Source organism: Oncorhynchus nerka, linkage group LG8 (assembly GCF_034236695.1).
Source record: "Oncorhynchus nerka isolate Pitt River linkage group LG8, Oner_Uvic_2.0, whole genome shotgun sequence".
Classification (NCBI taxonomy): domain Eukaryota; kingdom Metazoa; phylum Chordata; class Actinopteri; order Salmoniformes; family Salmonidae; genus Oncorhynchus; species Oncorhynchus nerka.
Genome location: NC_088403.1, coordinates 59,074,014 through 59,098,660, shown reverse-complemented (window position 1 = coordinate 59,098,660; position 24,647 = coordinate 59,074,014). Strand labels below are relative to the sequence as shown.

The 24,647-nt window shown below is 43.9% G+C and overlaps 1 protein-coding gene across 9 annotated transcripts in view; it reads right to left on the bottom strand.

The window, feature by feature from the left end:
- Positions 1–427: 427 nt before the first annotated feature.
- LOC115133657 (actin-binding LIM protein 2-like) overlaps positions 428–24,647 on the bottom strand; it is a 134,216-nt gene continuing 109,996 nt past the window's right edge. For 6 of the 9 annotated variants that reach the window (XM_029667118.2, XM_029667116.2, XM_029667117.2 and 3 more), the window contains 5 exons: positions 23,479–23,535; positions 21,849–21,886; positions 20,747–20,861; positions 20,562–20,620; positions 17,896–17,988 (listed from right to left, as the gene is read on the bottom strand). In XM_029667118.2, the coding sequence (XP_029522978.2) occupies positions 17,911–17,988; positions 20,562–20,620; positions 20,747–20,861; positions 21,849–21,886; positions 23,479–23,535 (347 nt within the window). In that variant the 3' untranslated portion in view covers positions 17,896–17,910. Of the gene's footprint in view, positions 1,227–16,499; positions 16,581–16,747; positions 16,756–17,895; positions 17,989–20,561; positions 20,621–20,746; positions 20,862–21,848; positions 21,887–23,478; positions 23,536–24,647 lie in introns of those variants that run through there. The other 3 variants (XM_029667120.2, XM_065021941.1, XM_065021942.1) reach the window with 2 other exon arrangements.

Here is a 24,647-nt window from a genome sequence, read left to right as displayed (position 1 = left end):
AGAGGCTAGTACAGGCTACAGTGGGGAAAGGGAGGATAAGGAATGAAAATGAAGGAAAGAGAAGGAGATGGAGGGAAAAAATGGTAAGAGGAGAGGTAAGGAGAGGTGGGATGAGAGAGAGAGGAGAGAGAGGAGAGGTGGGATGAGAGAGAGAGGAGAGAGGAGAGAGGAGAGAGAGAGAGAGAGAGAGAAGGGAGAGAGAGAGAGAGGAGAGAGAGAGGAGAGAGAGAGAGAGAGAGAAAAAGAGAGAGAGAGAGAGAGCGAAAGAGAGAGAGAGGAAGGGGAGAGAGAGTGAGAGAGAGGAGAGGTAAGGAGAGGTGGGATGAGAGAGAGAGAGAGAGAGAGAGGAGAGAGAAAAAAGAGAGAGAGAGAGAGAGAGAGAGAGAGAGAGAGAGAGAGAGAGAGAGAGAGAGAGAGAGAGGAGGGAGAGAGAGAGGGAGAGGGAGAGGGAGAGAGAGAGAGAGAGAGAGAGAGAGAGAGAGAGAGAGAGAGGGAGAGAGAGAGAGAGAGAGAGAGGGAGATAGAGAGAGAGGGAGATAGAGAGAGAGGGAGAGAGAGAGAGAGACGTTAAACAAGACACGGTAGATAAGGAAAGAGAGTGAGACCTTATAAAAACAGTGAAAGGAACAAGTGGAGACAAACAGTAAAAGGAACACACATGAAACCAATGAGAAACACAGAAACAAAGAGAAAAAAAACATCATGAATTTTAGAAAAGCTGCTATTTCTCTTTTTTGCAGAGGAAGGGAGAGCGGGATGCAGAACTCGCATAGAGGGATGAGAGGAGAAGAGGATTGGAGGAGGAGTGGTGTGACGGACCATGTAAATGCATCTCCCTTTACCTCCCTTAAAGGTAATCAGAGTAACATTCAGACCACTCGCATACAAAAGCTATAGGTGACGAACATCGCCTCAACGTTGGATGTTACAGCGACATTGTGAAACCATTGGGTACTCCCAACCACTCCCCATTCTGTCTGCGATTAGATGTTTCTCAGTTGTAACGGTGCATATGTAGATTATTTCAGATGTTTTTTTCTTTCTTCCAGACAGGACAGACGTTGTAGACTGGAGATGTTATAATGATTTTTCTCCCGTTCTCCTGCTCGGCTTTAGAAAAGGCGTGCCTTCTTTTTCATGTCGTTCTTCTTCCACAGAGCCATGCGGTCAAACTGATTCAGGGTCATCCCAAACACATGGTGGAAGTCCTCTGGGGAGAGGTGTCTCTGGAAGAAACACACATACAACAAGGTTTGTTTATATTCTTTCGAATGACAAGGCAGAGAGGAAAGACACTACATGGCCAACAACTATGTGGACACCCCTTCAAATTACGATCTTACATCTGTAGATACACTACATGGCCAACAACTATGTGGACACCCCTTCAAATTAAAATCCTAGATCTGTAGATACACTATATATACAAAAGTATGTGGACACCCCTTCAAATTAGTTGATTCGGCTATTTCAGCCACACCCGTTGCTGACAGGTGTATAAAATCGAGCACACAGCCATGCAATCTCCATAGACAAACATTGGCAGTAGAATGGCCGTACTGAAGAGTTCAGGGACTTTCAACGCAGCACCGTAATACGATGCCACCTTTCCAACAAGTCAGTTCGTCAAATTTCTACCCTGTTAGAGCTGCCCCGGTCAACTGTAAGTCCTGTTATTGTGAAGTGGAAGCATCTAGGAGCAACGGCTCAGCTGTGAAGTGGAAGGTCACACAAGCTCACAGAACTGGACCGCTGCGTGCTGAAGTACGTAGTGCGTAAAAATCATCTGTCCTCTGTTGCAACACTCACTACCGAGTTCCACACTGCAAGCAACGTCAGCACATGAACTCCATGAGCAATGCTAAGCGTCGACTGGAGTGGTGTAAAGCATGGCGCCATTGGACTCCGGAGCAGTGGAAACGCGTTCTCTGGAGTGATGAATCATACTTCACCATCTGGCAGTCCGACAGACAAATCTGGGTTTGGCGGATGCCAGGAGAACACTACCTGCCTGAATGCATAATGCCAGCTGTAAAGCTTGGTGGAGGAGGAATAATGTTCTGGGGCTGTTTTTCATGTATTGGGCAAGGCCCCTTAGTTCTTAACTACAGCATTCTAGACGATTCTGTGCTTCCAACAATGTGTCACCAGGGGAAAGACCTTTCCTGTTTCAGCATGACAATCCACTCGCGCACAAAGGAGGTCCATACAGAAATGGTTTGTTGAGATCAGTGTGGAGGAATTTAATTGGCCTGCAAAGAGTGCCCGACCTCACTAATGCTGTTGTGGCTGAATGGAACAAAGTCCCCGCAGCAATGTTCCAACATCTAGTGGGACTCCTTCCCAGAAGAGTGGAGGCTGTTATAGCAGCAAAGCGGGGACCAACTCCATATTGATGCCCATGATTTTGAATGAGATGTTCGATGAGCAGGTGTCCACATACTTTTGATCAGGTAGTGTATGACACAGAGAGAGAGACAGATACTATCAAATATACGGAGTTCACTTTTATCAGCACAAACAGTCATAATTGTAGCTACAGTATCAACCACAGACAGTGCCTCATCTCTATTGACACCAGCCTGTTTAAGAGTCCATGTCTTGTGAAATGCCCTCTTGAGTGCGGTCCACTCACTCAACCCCTCTAGCAAGAGGATCCCCTCCCCTACAAACTCAGACTAACACACACACACACACACACACACACACACACACGGTTGGGGAGTAATTGGTCACGGTTGGGGAGTAATTGGTTACATTACCAACAAGAATATTGTAATCATATTACAGATACTTTAATTACAGATACTTTTGAAAAAGTAGATGATTACTTATTGGATTACTTTTAAAATATATTATGACCCCTTTCAGTTTTGATAAAAAAAAGTGCAAGTTTAAGTTTGTTCCACCTGAGCGAGTCTGACTGCTAGTCAGAGACCACTATGATGACACACCAAATGAGGACTACCAATCTGAGACCACTATAATGACACACCAAATGATGACCACCAATCAGAGACCACTATGACACACCAAATGATGACCACCAATCAGAGACCACTATGATGACACACCAAATGATGACCACCAATCAGAGACCACTATGATGACACACCAAATGATGACCACCAATCAGAGACCACTATTATGACACACCAAATGATGACCACCAATCAGAGACCACTATGATGACACACCAAATGATGACCACCAATCAGAGACCACTATGATGACCACCAATCAGAGACCACTATGATGACACACCAAATGATGACCACCAATCAGAGACCAATATGATGACACACCAATCAGAGACCACTATGATGACACACCAAATGATGACCACCAATCAGAGACCACTATGATGACCACCAATCAGAGACCAATATGATGACACACCAAATGATGACCACCAATCAGAGACCACTATGATGACACACCAAATGATGACCACCAACTAGAGACCACTATGATGACCACCAATCAGAGACCACTATGATGACACACCAAATGATGACCACCAATCAGAGACCACTATGATGACACACCAAATGATGACCACCAATCAGAGACCACTATGACACACCAAATGATGACCACCAATCAGAGACCACTATGATGACACACCAAATGATGACCACCAATCAGAGACCACTATGATGACACACCAAATGAGGACTACCAACTAGAGACCACTATGATGACCACCAATCAGAGACCACTATGATGACACACCAAATGATGACCACCAATCAGAGACCACTATGATGACACACCAAATGATGACCACCAATCAGAGACCACTATGATGACACACCAAATGAGGACTACCAATCTGAGACCACTATAATGACACACCAAATGATGACCACCAATCAGAGACCACTATGACACACCAAATGATGACCACCAATCAGAGACCACTATGATGACACACCAAATGATGACCACCAATCAGAGACCACTATGATGACACACCAAATGATGACCACCAATCAGAGACCACTATTATGACACACCAAATGATGACCACCAATCAGAGACCACTATGATGACACACCAAATGATGACCACCAATCAGAGACCACTATGATGACCACCAATCAGAGACCACTATGATGACACACCAAATGATGACCACCAATCAGAGACCAATATGATGACACACCAATCAGAGACCACTATGATGACACACCAAATGATGACCACCAATCAGAGACCACTATGATGACCACCAATCAGAGACCAATATGATGACACACCAAATGATGACCACCAATCAGAGACCACTATGATGACACACCAAATGATGACCACCAATCAGAGACCACTATGATGACACACCAAATGATGACCACCAATCAGAGACCACTATGATGACACACCAAATGATGACCAATCAGAGACCACTATTATGACACACCAAATGATGACCACCAATCAGAGACCACTATGATGACACACCAAATGATGACCACCAACTAGAGACCACTATGATGACCACCAATCAGAGACCACTATGATGACACACCAAATGATGACCACCAATCAGAGACCACTATGATGACACACCAAATGATGACCACCAATCAGAGACCACTATGATGACACACCAAATGATGACCACCAACTAGAGACCACTATGATGACCACCAATCAGAGACCACTATGATGACACACCAAATGATGACCACCAATCAGAGACCACTATGATGACACACCAAATGATGACCACCAATCAGAGACCACTATGATGACACACCAAATGATGACCACCAATCAGAGACCACTATGATGACACACCAAATGATGACCACCAATCAGAGACCACTATGATGACACACCAAATGATGACCACCAATCAGAGACCACTATGATGACACACCAAATGATGACCACCAATCAGAGACCACTATTATGACACACCAAATGTGTTTGGTGGTGTAAAAAGTACCCAATCGTCATAAAGATATCTTAATGGAAAACGACACAAATAAAAGTGAAAGTCACCCAGTAAAATACCACTTAAAAGTAAACGTATAAATCATTTCAAATTCCTTATTGTAGCTCTATCCTGCAGTCAAATGACCTAGTGGCCTCATGGGTGGATAGTTACTCATATTTTTCAACTCTATATTTGACATGGTACAGGTGCCTTCTTTTTTTAAGCCCATAGCTACGTGTGTGAGGTTTATACTTCTGTTTCAAAGTAGATTTGTTTAAGACGACCAAGAAACACTCTGTGTGAACCTGATTTAGCCCCCTGCAGTAAAAGGTCAAGCAAACCAGACGTCACCAATTCATTGTTTGTATTTATTTGCAGATAGCCAGGGGCAACACTCCAACACTCAGACATCATTTACAAACAAAGCATGTGTTTAGTGAGTCCACCAGATCAGAGGCAGTAGGGATGACCAGAGATGTTCTCTGTTTAGTGAGTCCACCAGATCAGAGGCAGTAGGGATGACCAGGTATGTTCTCTGTTTAGTGAGTCCACCAGATCAGAGACAGTAGGGATGACCAGGTATGTTCTCTGTTTAGTAAGTCCACCAGATCAGGGACAGTAGGGATGACCAGGTGTGTTCTCTGTTTAGTGAGTCCACCAGATCAGAGGCAGTAGGGATGACCAGGTGTGTTCTCTGTTTAGTGAGTCCACCAGATCAGAGGCAGTAGGGATGACCAGGTGTGTTCTCTGTGTAGTGAGTCCACCAGATCAGAGGCAGTAGGGATGACCAGGTGTGTTCTCTGTTTAGTGAGTCCACCAGATCAGAGGCAGTAGGGATGACCAGGTGTGTTCTCTGTTTAGTGAGTCCACCAGATCAGAGGCAGTAGGGATGACCAGGTATGTTCTCTGTTTAGTGAGTCCACCAGATCAGGGACAGTAGGGATGACCAGGTGTGTTCTCTGTTTAGTGAGTCCACCAGATCAGAGGCAGTAGGGATGACCAGGTATGTTCTCTGTTTAGTGAGTCCACCAGATCAGAGGCAGTAGGGATGACCAGGGATGTTCTCTGTTTAGTGAGTCCACCAGATCAGAGGCAGTAGGGATGACCAGGTATGTTCTCTGTTTAGTGAGTCCACCAGATCAGGGACAGTAGGGATGACCAGGTGTGTTCTCTGTTTAGTGAGTCCACCAGATCAGAGGCAGTAGGGATGACCAGGTATGTTCTCTGTTTAGTGAGTCCACCAGATCAGAGGCAGTAGGGATGACCAGGGATGTTCTCTGTTTAGTGAGTCCACCAGATCAGAGGCAGTAGGGATGACCAGGTGTGTTCTCTGTTTAGTGAGTCCACCAGATCAGAGGCAGTAGGGATGACCAGGTGTGTTCTCTGTTTAGTGAGTCCACCAGATCAGAGGCAGTAGGGATGACCAGGTGTGTTCTCTGTGTAGTGAGTCCACCAGATCAGAGGCAGTAGGGATGACCAGGTGTGTTCTCTGTTTAGTGAGTCCACCAGATCAGAGGCAGTAGGGATGACCAGGTGTGTTCTCTGTTTAGTGAGTCCACCAGATCAGAGGCAGTAGGGATGACCAGGTATGTTCTCTGTTTAGTGAGTCCACCAGATCAGGGACAGTAGGGATGACCAGGTGTGTTCTCTGTTTAGTGAGTCCACCAGATCAGAGGCAGTAGGGATGACCAGGTATGTTCTCTGTTTAGTGAGTCCACCAGATCAGAGGCAGTAGGCATGACCAGGGATGTTCTCTGTTTAGTGAGTCCACCAGATCAGAGGCAGTAGGGATGACCAGGTATGTTCTCTGTTTAGTGAGTCCACCAGATCAGGGACAGTAGGGATGACCAGGTGTGTTCTCTGTTTAGTGAGTCCACCAGATCAGAGGCAGTAGGGATGACCAGGTATGTTCTCTGTTTAGTGAGTCCACCAGATCAGAGGCAGTAGGGATGACCAGGGATGTTCTCTGTTTAGTGAGTCCACCAGATCAGAGGCAGTAGGGATGACCAGGTATGTTCTCTGTTTAGTGAGTCCACCAGATCAGAGGCAGTAGGGATGACCAGGTGTGTTCTCTGTTTAGTGAGTCCACCAGATCAGAGGCAGTAGGGATGACCAGGGATGTTCTCTGATTAGTGAGTCCACCAGATCAGAGGCAGTAGGGATGACCAGGGATGTTCTCTGTTTAGTGAGTCCACCAGATCAGAGGCAGTAGGGATGACCAGGTATGTTCTCTGTTTAGTAAGTCCACCAGATCAGAGGCAGTAGGGATGACCAGGTATGTTCTCTGTTTAGTGAGTCCACCAGATCAGAGGCAGTAGGGATGACCAGGTATGTTCTCTGTTTAGTGAGTCCACCAGATCAGAGGCAGTAGGGATGACCAGGGATGTTCTCTGTTTAGTGAGTCCACCAGATCAGAGGCAGTAGGGATGACCAGGGATGTTCTCTGTTTAGTCAGTCCACCAGATCAGAGGCAGTAGGGATGACCAGGTATGTTCTCTGTTTAGTGAGTCCACCAGATCAGAGGCAGTAGGGATGACCAGGTATGTTCTCTGTTTAGTGAGTCCACCATATCAGAGGCAGTAGGGATGACCAGGGATGTTCTCTGTTTAGTGAGTCCACCAGATCAGAGGCAGTAGGGATGACCAGGTATGTTCTCTTGATAAGTGCGTGACTGGACCATTTTCCTGTCCTGCTAAGCATTTAAAATGTAACGAGGACTTCTGGGTGTCAGAGAAAATGTATGTAGTAAAAAGTACAACATTTTCTTTAGGAATGTAGTGAAATAAAAGTACAATTTGTCAAAAATATAAATAGCACATTAAAGTACAGATAAACCCCAAATATGACTTAAGTAGTACTTTACACCACTGTGGATCCTTTGATGACAGACAGACAGACAGACAGACAGACAGACAGACAGACAGACAGACAGACAGACAGACAGACAGACAGACAGACAGACAGACAGACAGAGAGAGAGAGAGAGAGAGAGAGAGAGCATTGTTGAGGTTTTGGCCATGAACATGGTTCCCTCACCACCACACCCACCCCTTCCCCCAGGGGAGCAGAGTTGGGGCCTGACGTGGACACACTCTGTCTGGGGTGAGCACAGAGGGACAGAGGGTAAGCATTTCTCCCAAGACTGGGTCTACGAGGAGCTTCATCCTCTTAAAATGTATTTACACCCAGCTTTTGTGATGATTGTTTAGTATTTACAGTTTTCCCTAATCGCTAACAAGCACCGGTCAATACTGAAGCCCCCTTTTTCAAAACTCTTCACACAGTCTGCATTACCAACATGCATCTTGGCCAAACAGTTCATCTCACCTCCAAAACTCCCTCAAACCACCAAAACACTTCATACATGTCTCGTTGGACCAGAACACTGGCAACAGTTCTCACTCAGAAAGCTTACGTTATCACTCATAACACACTGACCTAAAAAAACACTAACAACAGAGAGCATTACATAAACTATGAACTTATCTCTTTGAAGTTGAAGTCAATTTGCTTCAATAGCCTTTATCTTGTCTATATATTTGCATATTGTAATTTACTTGTGAAAACAATTCCTGAAATTCCAGGACTGCAATAATAATTTACAACAACAACAACATGTATAGTATAACACTCATACTGTACAGTACTGTGAGGGTTCTAGTTCTCATCAACATGTGTAGTATAACACTCATACTGTACAGTACTGTGAGGATTCTAGTTCTCATCAACATGTATAATCACTCATACTGTACAGTACTGTGAGGGTTCTAGTTCTCATCAACATGTGTAGTATAACACTCATACTGTACAGTACTGTGAGGGTTCTAGTTCTCATCAACATGTGTAGTATAACACTCATACTGTACAGTACTGTGAGGGTTCACTCATACTGTACAGTACTGTGAGGGTTCTAGTTCTCATCAACATGTATAGTATAACACTCATACTGTACAGTACTGTGAGGGTTCTAGTTCTCATCAACATGTATAGTATTATCACTCATACTGTACAGTACTGTGAGGGTTCTAGTTCTCATCAACATGTATAGTATAATCACTCATACTGTACAGTAATGTGAGGGTTCTAGTTCTCATCAACATGTATAGTATAATCACTCATACTGTACAGTACTGTGAGGGTTCTAGTTCTCATCAACATGTCTAGTATAATCACTCATACTGTACAGTACTGTGAGGGTTCTAGTTCTCATCAACATGTCTAGTATAATCACTCATACTGTACAGTACTGTGAGGGTTCTAGTTCTCATCAACATGTATAATATAACACTCATACTGTACAGTACTGTGAGGGTTCTAGTTCTCATCAACATGTGTAGTATAACACTCATACTGTACAGTACTGTGAGGGTTCTAGTTCTCATCAACATGTGTAGTATAACACTCATACTGTACAGTACTGTGAGGATTCTAGTTCTCATCAACATGTATAATCACTCATACTGCACAGTACTGTGAGGGTTCTAGTTCTCATCAACATGTATAGTATAATCACTCATACTGTACAGTACTGTGAGGGTTCTAGTTCTCATCAACATGTATAGTATAACACTCATACTGTACAGGACTGTGAGGGTTCTAGTTCTCATCAACATGTATAGTATAATCACTCATACTGTACAGTACTGTGAGGGTTCTAGTTCTCATCAACATGTATAGTATAATCACTCATACTGTACAGTACTGTGAGGATTCTAGTTCTCATCAACATGTATAGTATAACACTCATACTCTACAGTACTGTGAGGGTTCTAGTTCTCATCAACATCCTGCATTTGCACAGTACTGTGAGGGTTCTAGTTCTCATCAACATCACATCTTACATCGTCTTTCTCATCAACATGTATAGTATAATCATCATACTGTACAGTACTGTGAGGGTTCTAGTTTCATCAACATGTCTAGTAAACACTCATACTGTGGCAGTTTTGAGGGTTCTAGTTCTCATCAAGTAATCTCCACACGTACAGTACTGTGAGGGTTCAGTCATCAACATGAAGTATCTCACACACCCTGTACAGTACTTGAGGGTTCTAGTGTCTCATCAACATGTATCTATCACTCATACTGTACAGTACTGTGACACCCTGCCTATCTTCAGGAGAAGTCATCAACATGTGTAGTATAACACTCATACTGTACAGTACTGTGAGGGTTCTAGTTCTCATCCTGGCACTGTCAGTACTGTGAGGATTCTAGTTCTCATCAACATCTATAACACCATACTGCACAGTACTGTGAGGGTTCTAGTTCTCCATCAACATGTATAGCAGTCTTGAGGGTTCTAGTTCTCATCAACATGTATAGTATAACCCTGCATACTGTACATACTGTGAGGGTTCTAGTTCTCATCAACATGTATCTTTAGTATAATGTCTCATACTCACAGGACTTGAGGGTTCTAGTTCTCATCAACATGTATAGTATAATCACTCATACTGTACAGTACTTGTCTTGAGGGTTCTAGTCCCCATCAACATGTATAGTATAATCACTCATACACCCTACAGTACTGTGAGGAGTTCTCATCAAAGTGTCCCCACAGTACCCTGAGGGCCAGTCTTCATTTGGCCACAAGTTCTCATCAACATCACATCTTACATCGTCTTTGGCGATGCATCTTGGAAAGTATCTTCTGGAATGTCTAGTAAAACCATGGCAGTTTTCAGGAGAAGTGTCTCCACACGCTGGCAGTCTTCAGGAGAAGTGTCTCCACACCCTGGCAGTCTTCAGGAGAAGTGTCTCCACACCATGCCTATCTTCAGGAGAAGTGTCCCCACACCCTGCCTATCTTCAGGAGAAGTGTCTCCACACCCTGCCCGTCTTCAGGAGAAGTGTCTCCACACCCTGGCAGTCTCCAGGAGAAGTGTCTCCACACCCTGGCAGTCTCCAGGAGAAGTGTCTCCACACCCTGGCAGTCTTCAGGAGAAGTGTCTCCACACCCTGCCTATCTTCAGGAGAAGTGTCTCCACACCCTGCCTATCTTTAGGAGAAGTGTCTCCACACTCTGGCAGTCTTCAGGAGAAGTGTCCCCACACTCTGGCAGTCTTCAGGAGAAGTGTCCCCACACCCTGGCAGTCTTGTCTTCAGGAGAAGTGTCCCCACACCCTGCCAGTCTTCAGGAGAAGTGTCCCCACACCCTGCCAGTCTTCAGGAGAAGTGTCCCCACACCCTGCCAGTCTTCAGGAGAAGTGTCTCCACACGCTGCCTATCTTCAGGAGAAGTGTCTCCACACCCTGCCTATCTTCAGGAGAAGTGTCTCCACACTCTGGCAGTCTTCAGGAGAAGTGTCCCCACACCCTGGCAGTCTTCAGGAGAAGTGTCTCCAGACCCTGCCAGTCTTCAGGAGAAGTGTCTCCAGACCCTGCCTATCTTCAGGAGAAGTGTCTCCACACCCTGCCTATCTTCAGGAGAAGTGTCTCCACACTCTGGCAGTCTTCAGGAGAAGTGTCCCCACACCCTGCCTATCTTCAGGAGAAGTGTCCCCACACCCTGGCAGTCTTCAGGAGAAGTGTCTCCAGACCCTGCCAGTCTTCAGGAGAAGTGTCTCCAGACCCTGCCAGTCTTCAGGAGAAGTGTCTCCAGACCCTGCCAGTCTTCAGGAGAAGTGTCTCCACACCCTGGCAGTCTTCAGGAGAAGTGTCCCCACACCCTGGCAGTCTTCAGGAGAAGTGTCTCCACACCCTGCCCGTCTTCAGGAGAAGTGTCTCCACACCCTGCTCGTCTTCAGGAGAAGTGTCTCCACACCCTGCTCGTCTTCAGGAGAAGTGTCTCCACACGCTGGCAGTCTTCAGGAGAAGTGTCTCCACACGCTGCCTATCTTCAGGAGAAGTGTCTCCATACCCTGCCTATCTTCAGGAGAAGTGTCTCCACACCCTGCCTATCTTCAGGAGAAGTGTATCCACACTCTGGCAGTCTTCAGGAGAAGTGTCCCCACACCCTGGCAGTCTTCAGGAGAAGTGTCCCCACACCCTGCCAGTCTTCAGGAGAAGTGTCTCCACACCCTGCCAGTCTTCAGGAGAAGTGTCTCCACACCCTGCCAGTCTTCAGGAGAAGTGTCTCCAGACCCTGCCTGTCTTCAGGAGAAGTGTCCCCACACGCTGGCAGTCTTCAGGAGAAGTGTCCCCACACCCTGCCAGTCTTCAGGAGAAGTGTCTCCACACGCTGCCTATCTTCAGGAGAAGTGTCTCCACACCCTGCCTATCTTCAGGAGAAGTGTCTCCACACCCTGCCTATCTTCAGGAGAAGTGTCTCCACACTCTGGCAGTCTTCAGGAGAAGTGTCTCCACACTCTGGCAGTCTTCAGGAGAAGTGTCCCCACACCCTGCCTGTCTTCAGGAGAAGTGTCTCCAGACCCTGCCAGTCTTCAGGAGAAGTGTCTCCACACCCTGACAGTCTTCAGGAGAAGTGTCTCCAGACCCTGGAATTCATAGCATCCAGTAAGGACATCTGGTCATGTGGATGTTGGTCATAAACCTTCCACCTCCACGCAGAGAAAACCTCCTCTATGGTTTAGGAAGGGGGAGTATGGAGGCAGGGACAGAACTGACATCCTGGGATGTGCAGTAAACCAGTCTGTGACTGCAGCAGAGTGGTGGAATGCCACATTATCCCACACAACAACGAAGGTAGGGGAGTTTCCTGCCCCTCTCTCCTCTGCTGGTACAAGTCGATCGTGCAGCACAACCAGAAAATAAATGAGCCTCTCTGTATTGTAGGGGCCAATGAGTGGATTGTTTAACAGAAAACCATCGTTGGACACTGGCGCACATTGTGATGTTAGCTCCTGTCTGGCCTGGGACACGGTTGCTCTCTGTCCAATCACATTTCTTGCCCTGCGGCGTGTTTTTGCCAGGTTGAATCCAGCTTTATCAACAAAGATGAATGTATGTGCAGTGCCTGGTTTCCATCTCCATTACTCTCTAAAATACAGTAAATCCTGTTTTACAGTACTTTACATTGTGCATAGCTGGGTATCTACCCTGTTTGGTTATTGAACAGACATCTTACTTGGACATATTGATACCGGAGTTCTCTCACACGTTCACCATTTCTGATTCATCCTTATTTCATGTTTCTCTATGACTCTGGCAACAGTTGTTCTGACCATATTCACATTCCCAAAAGTGATTTTGTCTGCCCGCACTCTGTCTGCCCGCACTCTGTCTGCCCGCACTCTGTCTGCCCGCATTTCCCTCAGTTGTATTGCATTGTTGCCAATTACCATGTCAACAATGGCAATTTCCTGCACATCTGATAATATTCTGTTTTCTATGTTTCAATCTGCTTTTACTGCAGAAATGGTTACTGGTTACTGCATTCTGTATTGAATGTGTTTTTAACAGTTTTGGAAACATTGTGTTCGTATTTGAAAGCATGTGCTGCAAATATATAGTTTTGCAGGTGGTGGAGTATGAATGAGAAAAGAGTTCAGGGATTTCGGAGAATGTGGTCATTGGATGCGTTTTGAGTGAAAGCAAATGAAAAATAATTCACAGTTTGGTCCACATACACTTCTGTTTCGCTGACTGTGTGAAGAGTTTTGACAAGGTGACTTCAGTTTTGACCGACGCAAGAAAGAAAACCCTGTAAATACATATTTACATTTGTATTTAAATATATTGGAGATAAGTGCTATATAATGCCTAACATATGCTTATAATGCTTAGCTATCCTCTGGTCCAAATATAGACCTACAGTCAGACATATTTTAACACCCAAAGTGTTAGCCACATGCACTGACACTAGTCAAGTATTGGTTAAGCAGCTTTCTTCACTATCAGACCTCATTCTACAATCTATGTGAAATGAGACCCAAAACCTATTGTGTTCAACATGAGAACTGTGTTGGTCACAGGTGCGTGTGCGTTTTATCATTAGGTTTAACACACCAAATCAAATCCCTTGCCTCAGAAACCTTCCTCCAAAACACCGCCCGGCCCGACCCCAGCCGGGTTCGCATTACAAACACAAAAACATTCTCCCAAAATGTCAGTATTATACAATGGAACAAAAACACGGTATGGCATTGATTTTGCCCAAGGACAAAGACATTAACAGCTAGATCATAAAAGTATTAAGTTGGCAACAAGGTTAAAGATCGACTCTTGCCTATATGTTTCCATGGCGATGCCGACTGTAAATTAGACACAAGCTGTCATCGTGTGATGGTCAATCACCTGGTTTATATACCGACTAGGCATCTACAGCGGAGAAGGGAGGAATCTGGGCAAGGCACTGCTGGCATCACATCAGATGAATGCAACATGGGGCTGTGTGAATGTACGCGCATGTGTGCGTGCATTTGTGTAGAATACACTGAGAACAGGGAGTACTGAGGACAATTCTCTCTCTCTCTCTCTCTCTCTCTCTCTCTCTCTCTCTCTCTCTCTCAATGTTACAGTGAAGAGGCTACTCCGGAATGCTGGCCTTCTAGGCAGAGTTCTCTGTCCAGTCTCAATGTCAACAGTGAAGAGGCGACTCCGGGATGCTGGCCTTCTAGGCAGAGTTCCTCTGTCCAGTCTCAACGTCAAAAGTGAAGAGGCGACTCCGGGATGCTGGCCTTCTAGGCAGAGTTCCTCTGTCCAGTCTCAACGTCAAAAGTGAAGAGGCGACTCCGGGATGCTGGCCTTCTAGGCAGAGTTCTCTGTCCAGTGTCTGTGTTCTTTTTCCTATCTTAATCTTTTATTTTTATTGGCCAGTCTGAGATATGGCTTTTTCTTTGCAACTCTGCCTAGAAGACCAGCATCCCGGAGTCGCCTCTTCACTGTTGACATTGAGACGGGTGTTTTGCATGTACTATTTAATGAAGCTGCCAGTTGAGGACTTGTGAGCCGTCTGTTTCTCAAACTAGACACTCTAATGTACTTGTTCTCTTGCTCAGTTGTGCACCGGGGCCTCCCACTCCTCTTTCTACTCTGTTTACAGACAGTTTGCGCTGTTCTGTGAAGGGAGTAGTACACAGCGTTGTACGAGATCTTCAGTTTCTTGGCAATTTCTCACATGGAACAGCCTTCATTTCTCAGAACAAGAATAGACTGACGAGTTTCAGAAGAAAGGTCTTTGTTTCTGGCCATTTTGAGCCTGTAATCGAACCCACAAATGCTGATGCTCCAGATACTCAACTAGTCTAAAGAAGGCCAGTTGTATTGCTTCTTTAATCAAAACAACAGTTTTCAGCGGTGCTAACATATTTGCAAAAGGGTTTTCTAATGATCAATTAGACTTTTAAAATTCTAACCTTGGATTAGCTAACACAACGTGGCATTGGAACACAGGAGTGATGGTTGCTGATAATGGGCCTGGCCTCTGTACTCCTATGTAGATATTCCCTTAAAAATCAAATTTTTCATCTACAATAGTCATTTACAACATTAACAATGTCTACACTGTATATCTGATCAATTTGATGTTATTTTAATGTTTTAAAAAAAAGTGCTTTTCTTTCAAAACAAGGACATTTCTAAGTGACCCCAAACTTTCCAACGGTAGTGTATGTGATTTGTTGTGGACAGTGACACACCATGAGATGAGTATTCTTGGTGTCGGACTTATAACATAAAAATCTTTTAAAAATCTTTGTCCAGTTTGAGGTGAGTAAACAATGTTCTGATATCCAGACGCTCTTTTCAGTCATAAGAGACGGTAGCAGCAACATTATGTCCAACATAAGTTACAAACAACGCAAAAAAACAACTAAAAAACTAGCAGTTGGTTTGGAGCCCGTAAAACGGTGCCATTATCATCATAATACACTACACACACACACACACACACACACACACACACACACACACACACACACACACACACACACACACACACACACACACACACACACACACACACACACACACACACACACACACACACACACACACACACACACACACACACACACACAAACACACACACACACACACACACACAAACACACACACACACACACACACACACACACACACACACAAACACGCACACACACACACACAAAACACACACACACACACACACACACACACACACACACACACACACACACACACACACACACACACAAACACACAAACACACACACACACACACACACACACACACACACACACACACACACAGAGGGTGGAAGTTTAGGGGTGATACACGGCATGATAAATCACTAGTTTATAAGTCCGTGTGATGCTAGGGGAGCAGGCCGTCAACGTTGCCACAACGCTACTCTCACAACATTGGGACAACGTGATGAGAGGCCGGTGGAGAACACACACGCTGAGGTTCTGGAGCGCTGTGTAAGAGCTCGTCTCAGTCTCTCTGTAGGATGGTAGGATTCATAACCAGATCACCACAGGACTGGAGACTGGAGTCTCACAGGACAGAGGGAGGGAGGGAGTAGGAATAGAGAGAGGGGGAAAGAGAGGGAGGGGTAGAGCTAGAGAAAAGAGAAAATATATTTGCCCTAAGTGCTGAGGTAGAGAGTGAGATAGAGGCAGAGAGAGAAATAAAGAAGGATGGGAGGGGGAGAAATATGATGGCTTCTCACCTCCAGTCTGGTACGGTCCACATCTCTGGGTAGCTTCACCCTCACCCTGTGGGTCACAGACAGCACCTCATAGGGGTACACCTGGAAGGAACACATGCACACATGAAAAAACACACGCTGTCAGCTATTTAACACTACAGCCAGCCTGGGGAGAGAGATAATGTAATCTACAATAGATTTAGCCAAAGATATCAAAGTGTATTTGCCAAACACATGACGCTAACATGATGTGAAACATTGACCCTCACCTTGTACTCTGGAGGAGAGGAAAAAGGAAAGAGTGAAAAAGAGGGAGAAAGAGAGAGAGAAATGTCAGATTAATGACTGTGTAATTATTTCAGTATGAAAACTACCATAAAAGAGCAAATCAATTACAGCACAAATAAAATACATAGATGCAAATGAAAGTGATTATTTTAATAACTTATAAGATATTGTGTTCCAGCTCAGTACGTCAAAGGCTTTAAAAAAGCCTGGGACCCACTCTCTCCCACTGACACAAACCCCCCCCCCCCCCCACACACACACACACAGACTCTGTGAAACTATGCTTTTACAGGCTTGGCACTGTGTGTGCTCTCTGGCTGAGGAATAGCAGGAGCATGCTGAGGCAGACAGCTCTGGAGCGGTGACTCACACTGATGTAACTCATTAGGCAAAAGGATGTGGCTTCAGCACCCTTGAGTGAAAACCCGTCCACCTGAACTGCTTCCCATTAAAAGTGCATTTAATTGATTTTAATTTTACTTTAAATTAACTAGGCAAGTCAGTTAAGAACAAATTCTTATTTACAATGACGGCCTAGAAACAGGCCAAACGCCTCCTGCAGGGACGGGGACTGGGATAAAATAAATGATATATACACAGTATAGGACACACACACATCATGACAAGAGAGACAACACAACACTACATAACGAGAGACCTAAGACAACAACATAGCAAGGCAGCAATACATGACAACACAGCATGGTAGCAACACAACATGACAACAACATGGTAGCAACACAACATGGCAACAACATGGTAGCAACACAACATGGCAACAACATGGTAGCAGCACAAAATATGGCACAAACATTATTGGGCACAGACAACAGCACAAAGGGCAAGAAGGTAGAGACAACAATACATCACGCTAAGCAGCCACAACTGTCAGTGAGAGTGTCCATGATTGAGTCTTTGAATGAAGAGATGGAGATAAAACTGTCCAGTTTGAGTGTTTGTTGCAACTCGTTCCAGTCTCTAGCTGCAGAGAACTGAAAAGAGGAGCGACCCAGGGATGTGTGTGCTTGGGGACTTTTAACAGAATGTGACAGGCAGAACGGGTGTTGTATGTGGAGTATTGTAGATCTAGGGTCAACCTTTTTCAACATGGCATCAATGAGCTAACAGATCTAGTATTGTAGATCTAGGTCCTACCTCTCATTCCTCCCCAGCTGTGGGAGTCCTGCTGGTCTGGGTCAACCTCAACATGGTCGGCAACCTCCTGGGGAGGACGGACATGCACGCGCACGCACGCACACACACACACACACACACACACACACACACACACACACACACACACACACACACACACACACACACACGGTTTAGACTAAAAACAGACAAGGTCAAAACACCTAACTCCATCTGGTTGTATTTGACAGTTTCCAGACATCATGCGTTTACTGTACCGTGCAGTAACAAAGAACAGATTTGTTTTTCTCTACGTTCCTTTTCTCTTTGGGTCAAGGAGAAATGATACAAAATATGTCTGTCCGAAGGTCGCTATAATCACAGGGAGGTTGACTCACACACATTCTCAACTGCAGACTTCTCCCACGGACTCAAATCTGGTTTCAGAAATATTACAATGCATTGATGGAGTTTAGGGGAACTGGCTTAGCTACAGTGCCTTCGTTCTGGTTTGGTTCAGGTCCCAGTCTCAATGTAACTGAATCTCTGGTGTTTCTCAGGGTGGGACAGAAAGGAAGATGTTCAGAAAAAACAACGTCTCCATCCTCAGCTCATTAAATCAATGGACGTGATTCATATGGAGTTGATTTGAATTGATTTCAGGTGTTTTCAACATCATTTTGTAGCACATGCTCCCATCACTTCCATGTATCTTTTGGTGGTTAAGGTTAGCTGAAGTTTGTAGTGGCTGTTTTAAAGAAAACTGAACCCTGGATTACATTTTCTCTTGGCCCACAGACTACTTTCAGGGTGAGGAGCCATCTAACATCAAGTTGTAAAATAGTGGACTACTCCTTTAGCCCCCCTCCATAATAGCCATACATTGTCTCTGCCTCAGCTGCCACAGGCATTGGCTGGCGAGGAGTAACAGCCAATCCGGTTGCAGAATTAACGTATTCAGTGTAACACGCTACTGGGGTCTGATACGGTCCACATTTCTCATTTCCTGCTAAACTTTCAACTATTTCACCCCTCTGTCTACCCCAACCCCATACTTCAACAAACACATAAACAGCAATAACACACCATTAAGGTTAGACTAAACCCCCTCAGTGGAAGCACAACCATCATAATAAACTCTTTCTCCTAATGTCAATCTGTACAGTCAGTGGTAACGAGTGATAGGCCTACATGGAATCTGATAAGAAAGCTGTAAAACATGATTTCCCAGTCCAAAAGTTTAAAAAAACACCCAACCTTCCTATGTTGATAAGGGAAATAGCTTCCTTTCCTAATCACATCTTACAACTGAAACAATACTAGGCAAGTCAGTTAAGAACAAATTCTTATTTACAATGACGGCCTACTGGGGAACAGTGGGTTAACTGCCTTGTTCAGGGGAAGAACGACAGATAAATACCTTGTCAGCTCGGGGATTTGATCTAGCAACCTTTCAGTTACTGGCCCAACGCTCTAAACACTAGGCTACCTGCCACCTCGTATAGGTTAACATCTATTGTATAGGTTTACATCTATTGCTTTCAACTATCATAAGGCTGCTAGCTCAGTGATCCTGGAGAAAAGGACACAGGACACAAGGATAGAAAGTCAGCTCAACTATTGAGACCAATTCAGCCTATTTTTGATACGAACTTCACTTTCCCTCGGCCATAACTCACTCACTCACCCTCGATGACAGAAAAGGCGATAAACATTACCACCTGGTGGTTAAATCAAACACTGCACCCAGTTGGCCCGCCCTTCTCACATCAATCAGCACGGCACCTTATTTAATGAGAGGCGAGCCGAGAGAGGCCTACAGACCAATCACCATCTCTCTTTAAAGGAGTTCTAATCGTTAGCACGCTTGACTAAACCACACAGCCACACCTTATTTCCATTTTTGAGGGAGTTTTCCATTCCCTCACTGAGCTCGTTTGGAATCAAATCAAATTTGATTGGTCGCATACACATATTTAGCAGATGTTATTGCCGGTGTAGCGAAATGCTTGTGTTCCTAGCTCCAACAGTGCAGTAATATCTAACAATATCTAACAATACACACAAATCTAAAAGTAAAATGACGGAATTTAGAAACACAAAAAAAAACATTCTGTACTAATAATGTAAGAAATATCAACAACAAAAAAACGGCAAAGTTTCTTAGGAGCTAGAAGCAGAGCTGCCATGTCTGTCGGCACCATCTTCAAGTGTCAAGAGGACACATCGAATCAAACGCCTGGCTGGGATAGGACCTAACTGACTGTCCCCCTGCCAGATGCCCACTCCCTCATTAGAGATGCCGAAACCACACCCCCTCCGCCGGTCTGCCCTTATTGACGCTTACATATAATTGGGGTATCACATTGTGTCATCGGAGTGTGAAGCCACCTGGTGCAAATGTGTGAGTGTGAGTGTGTGTGTGTGTGTGTGTGTGTTAGGGTACTATTCCTCATGAAGGAGTTAGAGAGAGACAGTGTACGTGAATTGCGATGATGGCACTCGACACGCTACACGAGGCGCTGGCAGTGAGATGTGAACCTGCTGAACCAATGTGACAGTACTGATCAGTAGTAGGTCACATAGTACATTTCTATGTTACTTTCCTCACAATCATAGAAGCTTGTGTTCACTTTACAGTCTTTGAGTACGACAACGTACCTTGTATATGCCATTCCTTCCATATCCTGGCAGGGAAGCACACTTATTGTATGGGAAGTCTGTAAGGAAAGAAACACATATCTGTCATCTATAAAAACCCATTTGCTACTCTATTAACCTGAAGTTAATGCACTGGTTGAGCCCCTGCCTGTCAAGTAAGGTTTGACCACTGATTGGCTACTCACTGGTCCGGGAGGTGTCAGTGGGCAGGCTGCAGGTAGACTTCCTGGGGTCCAGCAGGTACTCTGGGAGGGGCTCGCCGTCTATCTCACTCTTCAAGATCATCCAACTGGTCCTTGTCTACATAGAGAGATTGACAGTGAGATAGATGAATGGACGGATGTAGTGATAGATTCTATATGTTGATGAATGGACGGATGTAGTGATAGATTCTATATGTTGATGGATGGATGGATGTAGTGATAGGTACTGTATATAGATGAATGGATGTAGTGATAGATACTGTATATAGATGGATGGATGTAGTGATAGATACTGTATATAGATGGATGGATGTAGTGATAGATACTGTATATAGATGGATGGATGTAGTGATAGATACTGTATATAGATGGATGGATGTAGTGATAGGTACTGTATATAGATGGATGGATGTAGTGATAGATACTGTATATAGATGGATGGATGTAGTGATAGGTACTGTATATAGATGGATGGATATAGTGATAGGTACTGTATATAGATGGATGGATGTAGTGATAGATTCTGTATATAGATGGATGGATGTAATGATAGATACTGTATATAGATGGATGGATGTAGTGATAGATACTGTATATAGATGGATGGATGTAGTGATAGATACTGTATATAGATGGATGGATGTAGTGATAGATACTGTATATAGATGGATGGATGTAGTGATAGATACTGTATATAGATGGGTGTAATGATAGATACTGTATATAGATGGATGGATGTAATGATATATACTGTATATAGATGGATGGATGTAGTGATAGATACTGTATATAGATGGATGGATGTAGTGATAGATACTGTATATAGATGGATGGATGTAGTGATAGATACTGTATATAGATGGATGGATGTAGTGATAGATACTGTATATAGATGGATGGATGTAGTGATAGATACTGTATGTTGATGGATGTAGTAATAGATACTGTATATAGATGGATGGATGTAGTGATAGATACTGTATGTAGATGGATGAATAAATGGATGTGTAGGTTAGTAGACGAGCAGATGGATGTTCAGACAGACGGACGGACAGACAGGCTGACGGACGGACAGACGCCTCACCTTGATGTCGTCTCCTTCTTGCCAGGAAGTTCTAGAGGCTGTAAAACAGTCATACATTATGTTACTAACCACATTCCTGCTGTACTACATTACTGTAGAACCCGTCACATCACAGTCGCTGTACTGGGCCGTACCACACATCTGTCTACCAGCTTACATTACAGTACGCACAGAAAGACTGCATCCTACAATAAATCAACTCCGCACTATGACATCATCATTACGAGACAGCCTGTCGAGAATCTCCAAATGGGTCATGGCATAGTTACAGTACTGTTGTATAGCTAAGTATTACTCGTATGTATAGTATGAATTCAACTAGCACTAAACAGTTTGCTCAAATGGCCAGTTTATGAGACAGAAAGTGTGTCTATTTACTGGGAATAGCTGGTGAAATAGTTTTAAAAAAAAAATTATACAGGAAAATGACACAAGCAAATGCATGCTCTTGTTCATGAGATCATGCCTGCTAGAATATATACAAACTAAACGGAAAACTGTTACTCATAAATTGAGAATAATGTCACATTCTACATTTAGTGTGATTTAGTCATATTTCATATGTATTGTAGATGTTGAAGAGCTGTAGAATAATCATTCATTGTGTAAACAGAAGATTATACAACACATGCATGCTTATATTCTACGGGATTTGGGGCATCTACACACTCACACATAGAAACACCAAATAGAAACACGACATACACAAAGGGTTAAGTGGAACAGGAAGTGACCAAGACACCATCAGCACCACAACACCAAGTGAGTCATGTTCTCGACCAATCACGATGGACACAACACATGTACTAGTAGAATCAATGAGCTACTCAGATGGGTACGGTCAGGCATGTAGAGATGAGCCGAAACATCATCACAAAGGTGGAAGAAACAGAAAAGGATGAATCAAATATTATTCAAATATGTTGTCAAATATTGAATATGGCCATTTCGGTTTTTCATGTCAGGCTTTCAACTCAGGCAACAATGAAGTGGATTGTACTTTAGATACTAGATCACATGTGATCACGTGTCCCTGTATATGGCTACAGTTGAGACAGGGAGCAAAATAGGTCCTAACCTCATCAGTGTGTTATGGACCACTATATACAGTATATATAGTGGTCCATTATATATATATATATACATTAACTAGACAAGTCAGTTAAGAACAAATTCTTATTTACAATGAGGGTCTACCCCGGCCAAATGTGACACAGCCTGGATTTGAACCAGGTACTATAGTGACACCTCTTGCACTGAGATGTAGTGCCTTAGACCGCTGCGCCACTCGGGAGCCCACTACACTACAACGATACTGCACATGTCAAGATGGCTACTTGAATTGGTTGCAGTGACTCTGTTGCCTGAGTTCTAAAGCCTTGTCCGTTGAAAAAGACTGGAGATGGGACAGAATAATGGGTCAAATAGAAAGGAATAGGATGAAGTTGCCCTATAGACACTGATCTTAGATCAGTTTCATGTACCCCCCTAATGGTTAGAGTGGGTGGAGGAAGCTGATCCTAGATCTGTATTTACGGGCAATTTCTACTAGGAGCGTATGGTGACAGGTGTCATGCGACACATCGTGCAGAGACCAGACCAGGAAGTAGAGGAAGAGAGTGGACTGTACCATGCTGTCTGTAGATAGGGGGTTGTCTATAGATATTATCTATCTTGACCTTAGTCTCTGAAGATGAGAGGAGAGTAATGAAAGAAGCCCAGGATGAGAGAGACAGAAAGAGAGAGAGAGGGTGAAAAAGAAGCATGAGTTAACGGTTATTGAGGGATGGAATAGTCTAAGAAGCAGCGGAACGATAGGGGCAGCATACTTCATGGTAGATTCAATGCGAGACATATGCCATTTTAGTTAGAACTGGCACGACAGACATATCATCACTTGTTGTCATTATTCTTGCAACATTCAAAAACATGTCATTTTGATCATTTAATGATCCTGTGGTAATGTGAAGCTGAAACCCATGGAAAGATATTTCCAGAACAATGGTAATTGTTGATCAATGTCGTATCCAACAATAAATGCACTAATGGCAGAGTCATGAATAATATACATCTTTATATATTTTCCACATCATTCATTACTGCATCTAGAGCAAATATAACAAGCATAATAAACTCATCAAACAATAAATAAAAGGGCAAATGATTCAATTCAAATGATTCAACTCAAATGATTCAATTCAAATGATTCAACTCAAATGATTCAACTCAAATGATTCAATAAAAGAAATGGGGGAAGTGACTCTTTCTACCCATAATTGACACAATATGCCTGTTCCAAGCTGACCCAGTCCATCAAACGTTCAGTGACAGAGACACTTAGCTAGCAACAACTGCTATACATTAACTAAACTCCAATCTTTTTAGGATAAATAATGAATGAAATACAACACATGTGGGTCATTTTCTACCCTGTTTCAGCCACTGCCAGCACCGCTGAACAATACACATATGAAAACCATAAAAACAATGGTTAGAAAACACATTAATTATATAATCACTTTGCTTTGTTCATTTATTTACATCAACTCCATCCAAGTATGGGACTTGTTTTTCTCTCCATATGGCTGAGTGACACTGTAAAAGTCAATGGAAACAGGATGAATCAAAAGGAGATGTTACGAGAAGAGTCAGTCACATCCAATGATGCCGGGTCAAAGACTTAGACTTCTCATCGTTGTGTCCGTGACAGTAGACTCTCCATTTTAAAGTAGTCAATATCTTCTTCTACTACTTCTATGAGTTGGTAAACAAACTGAAAGGGTGTAGTAGGATATTTAT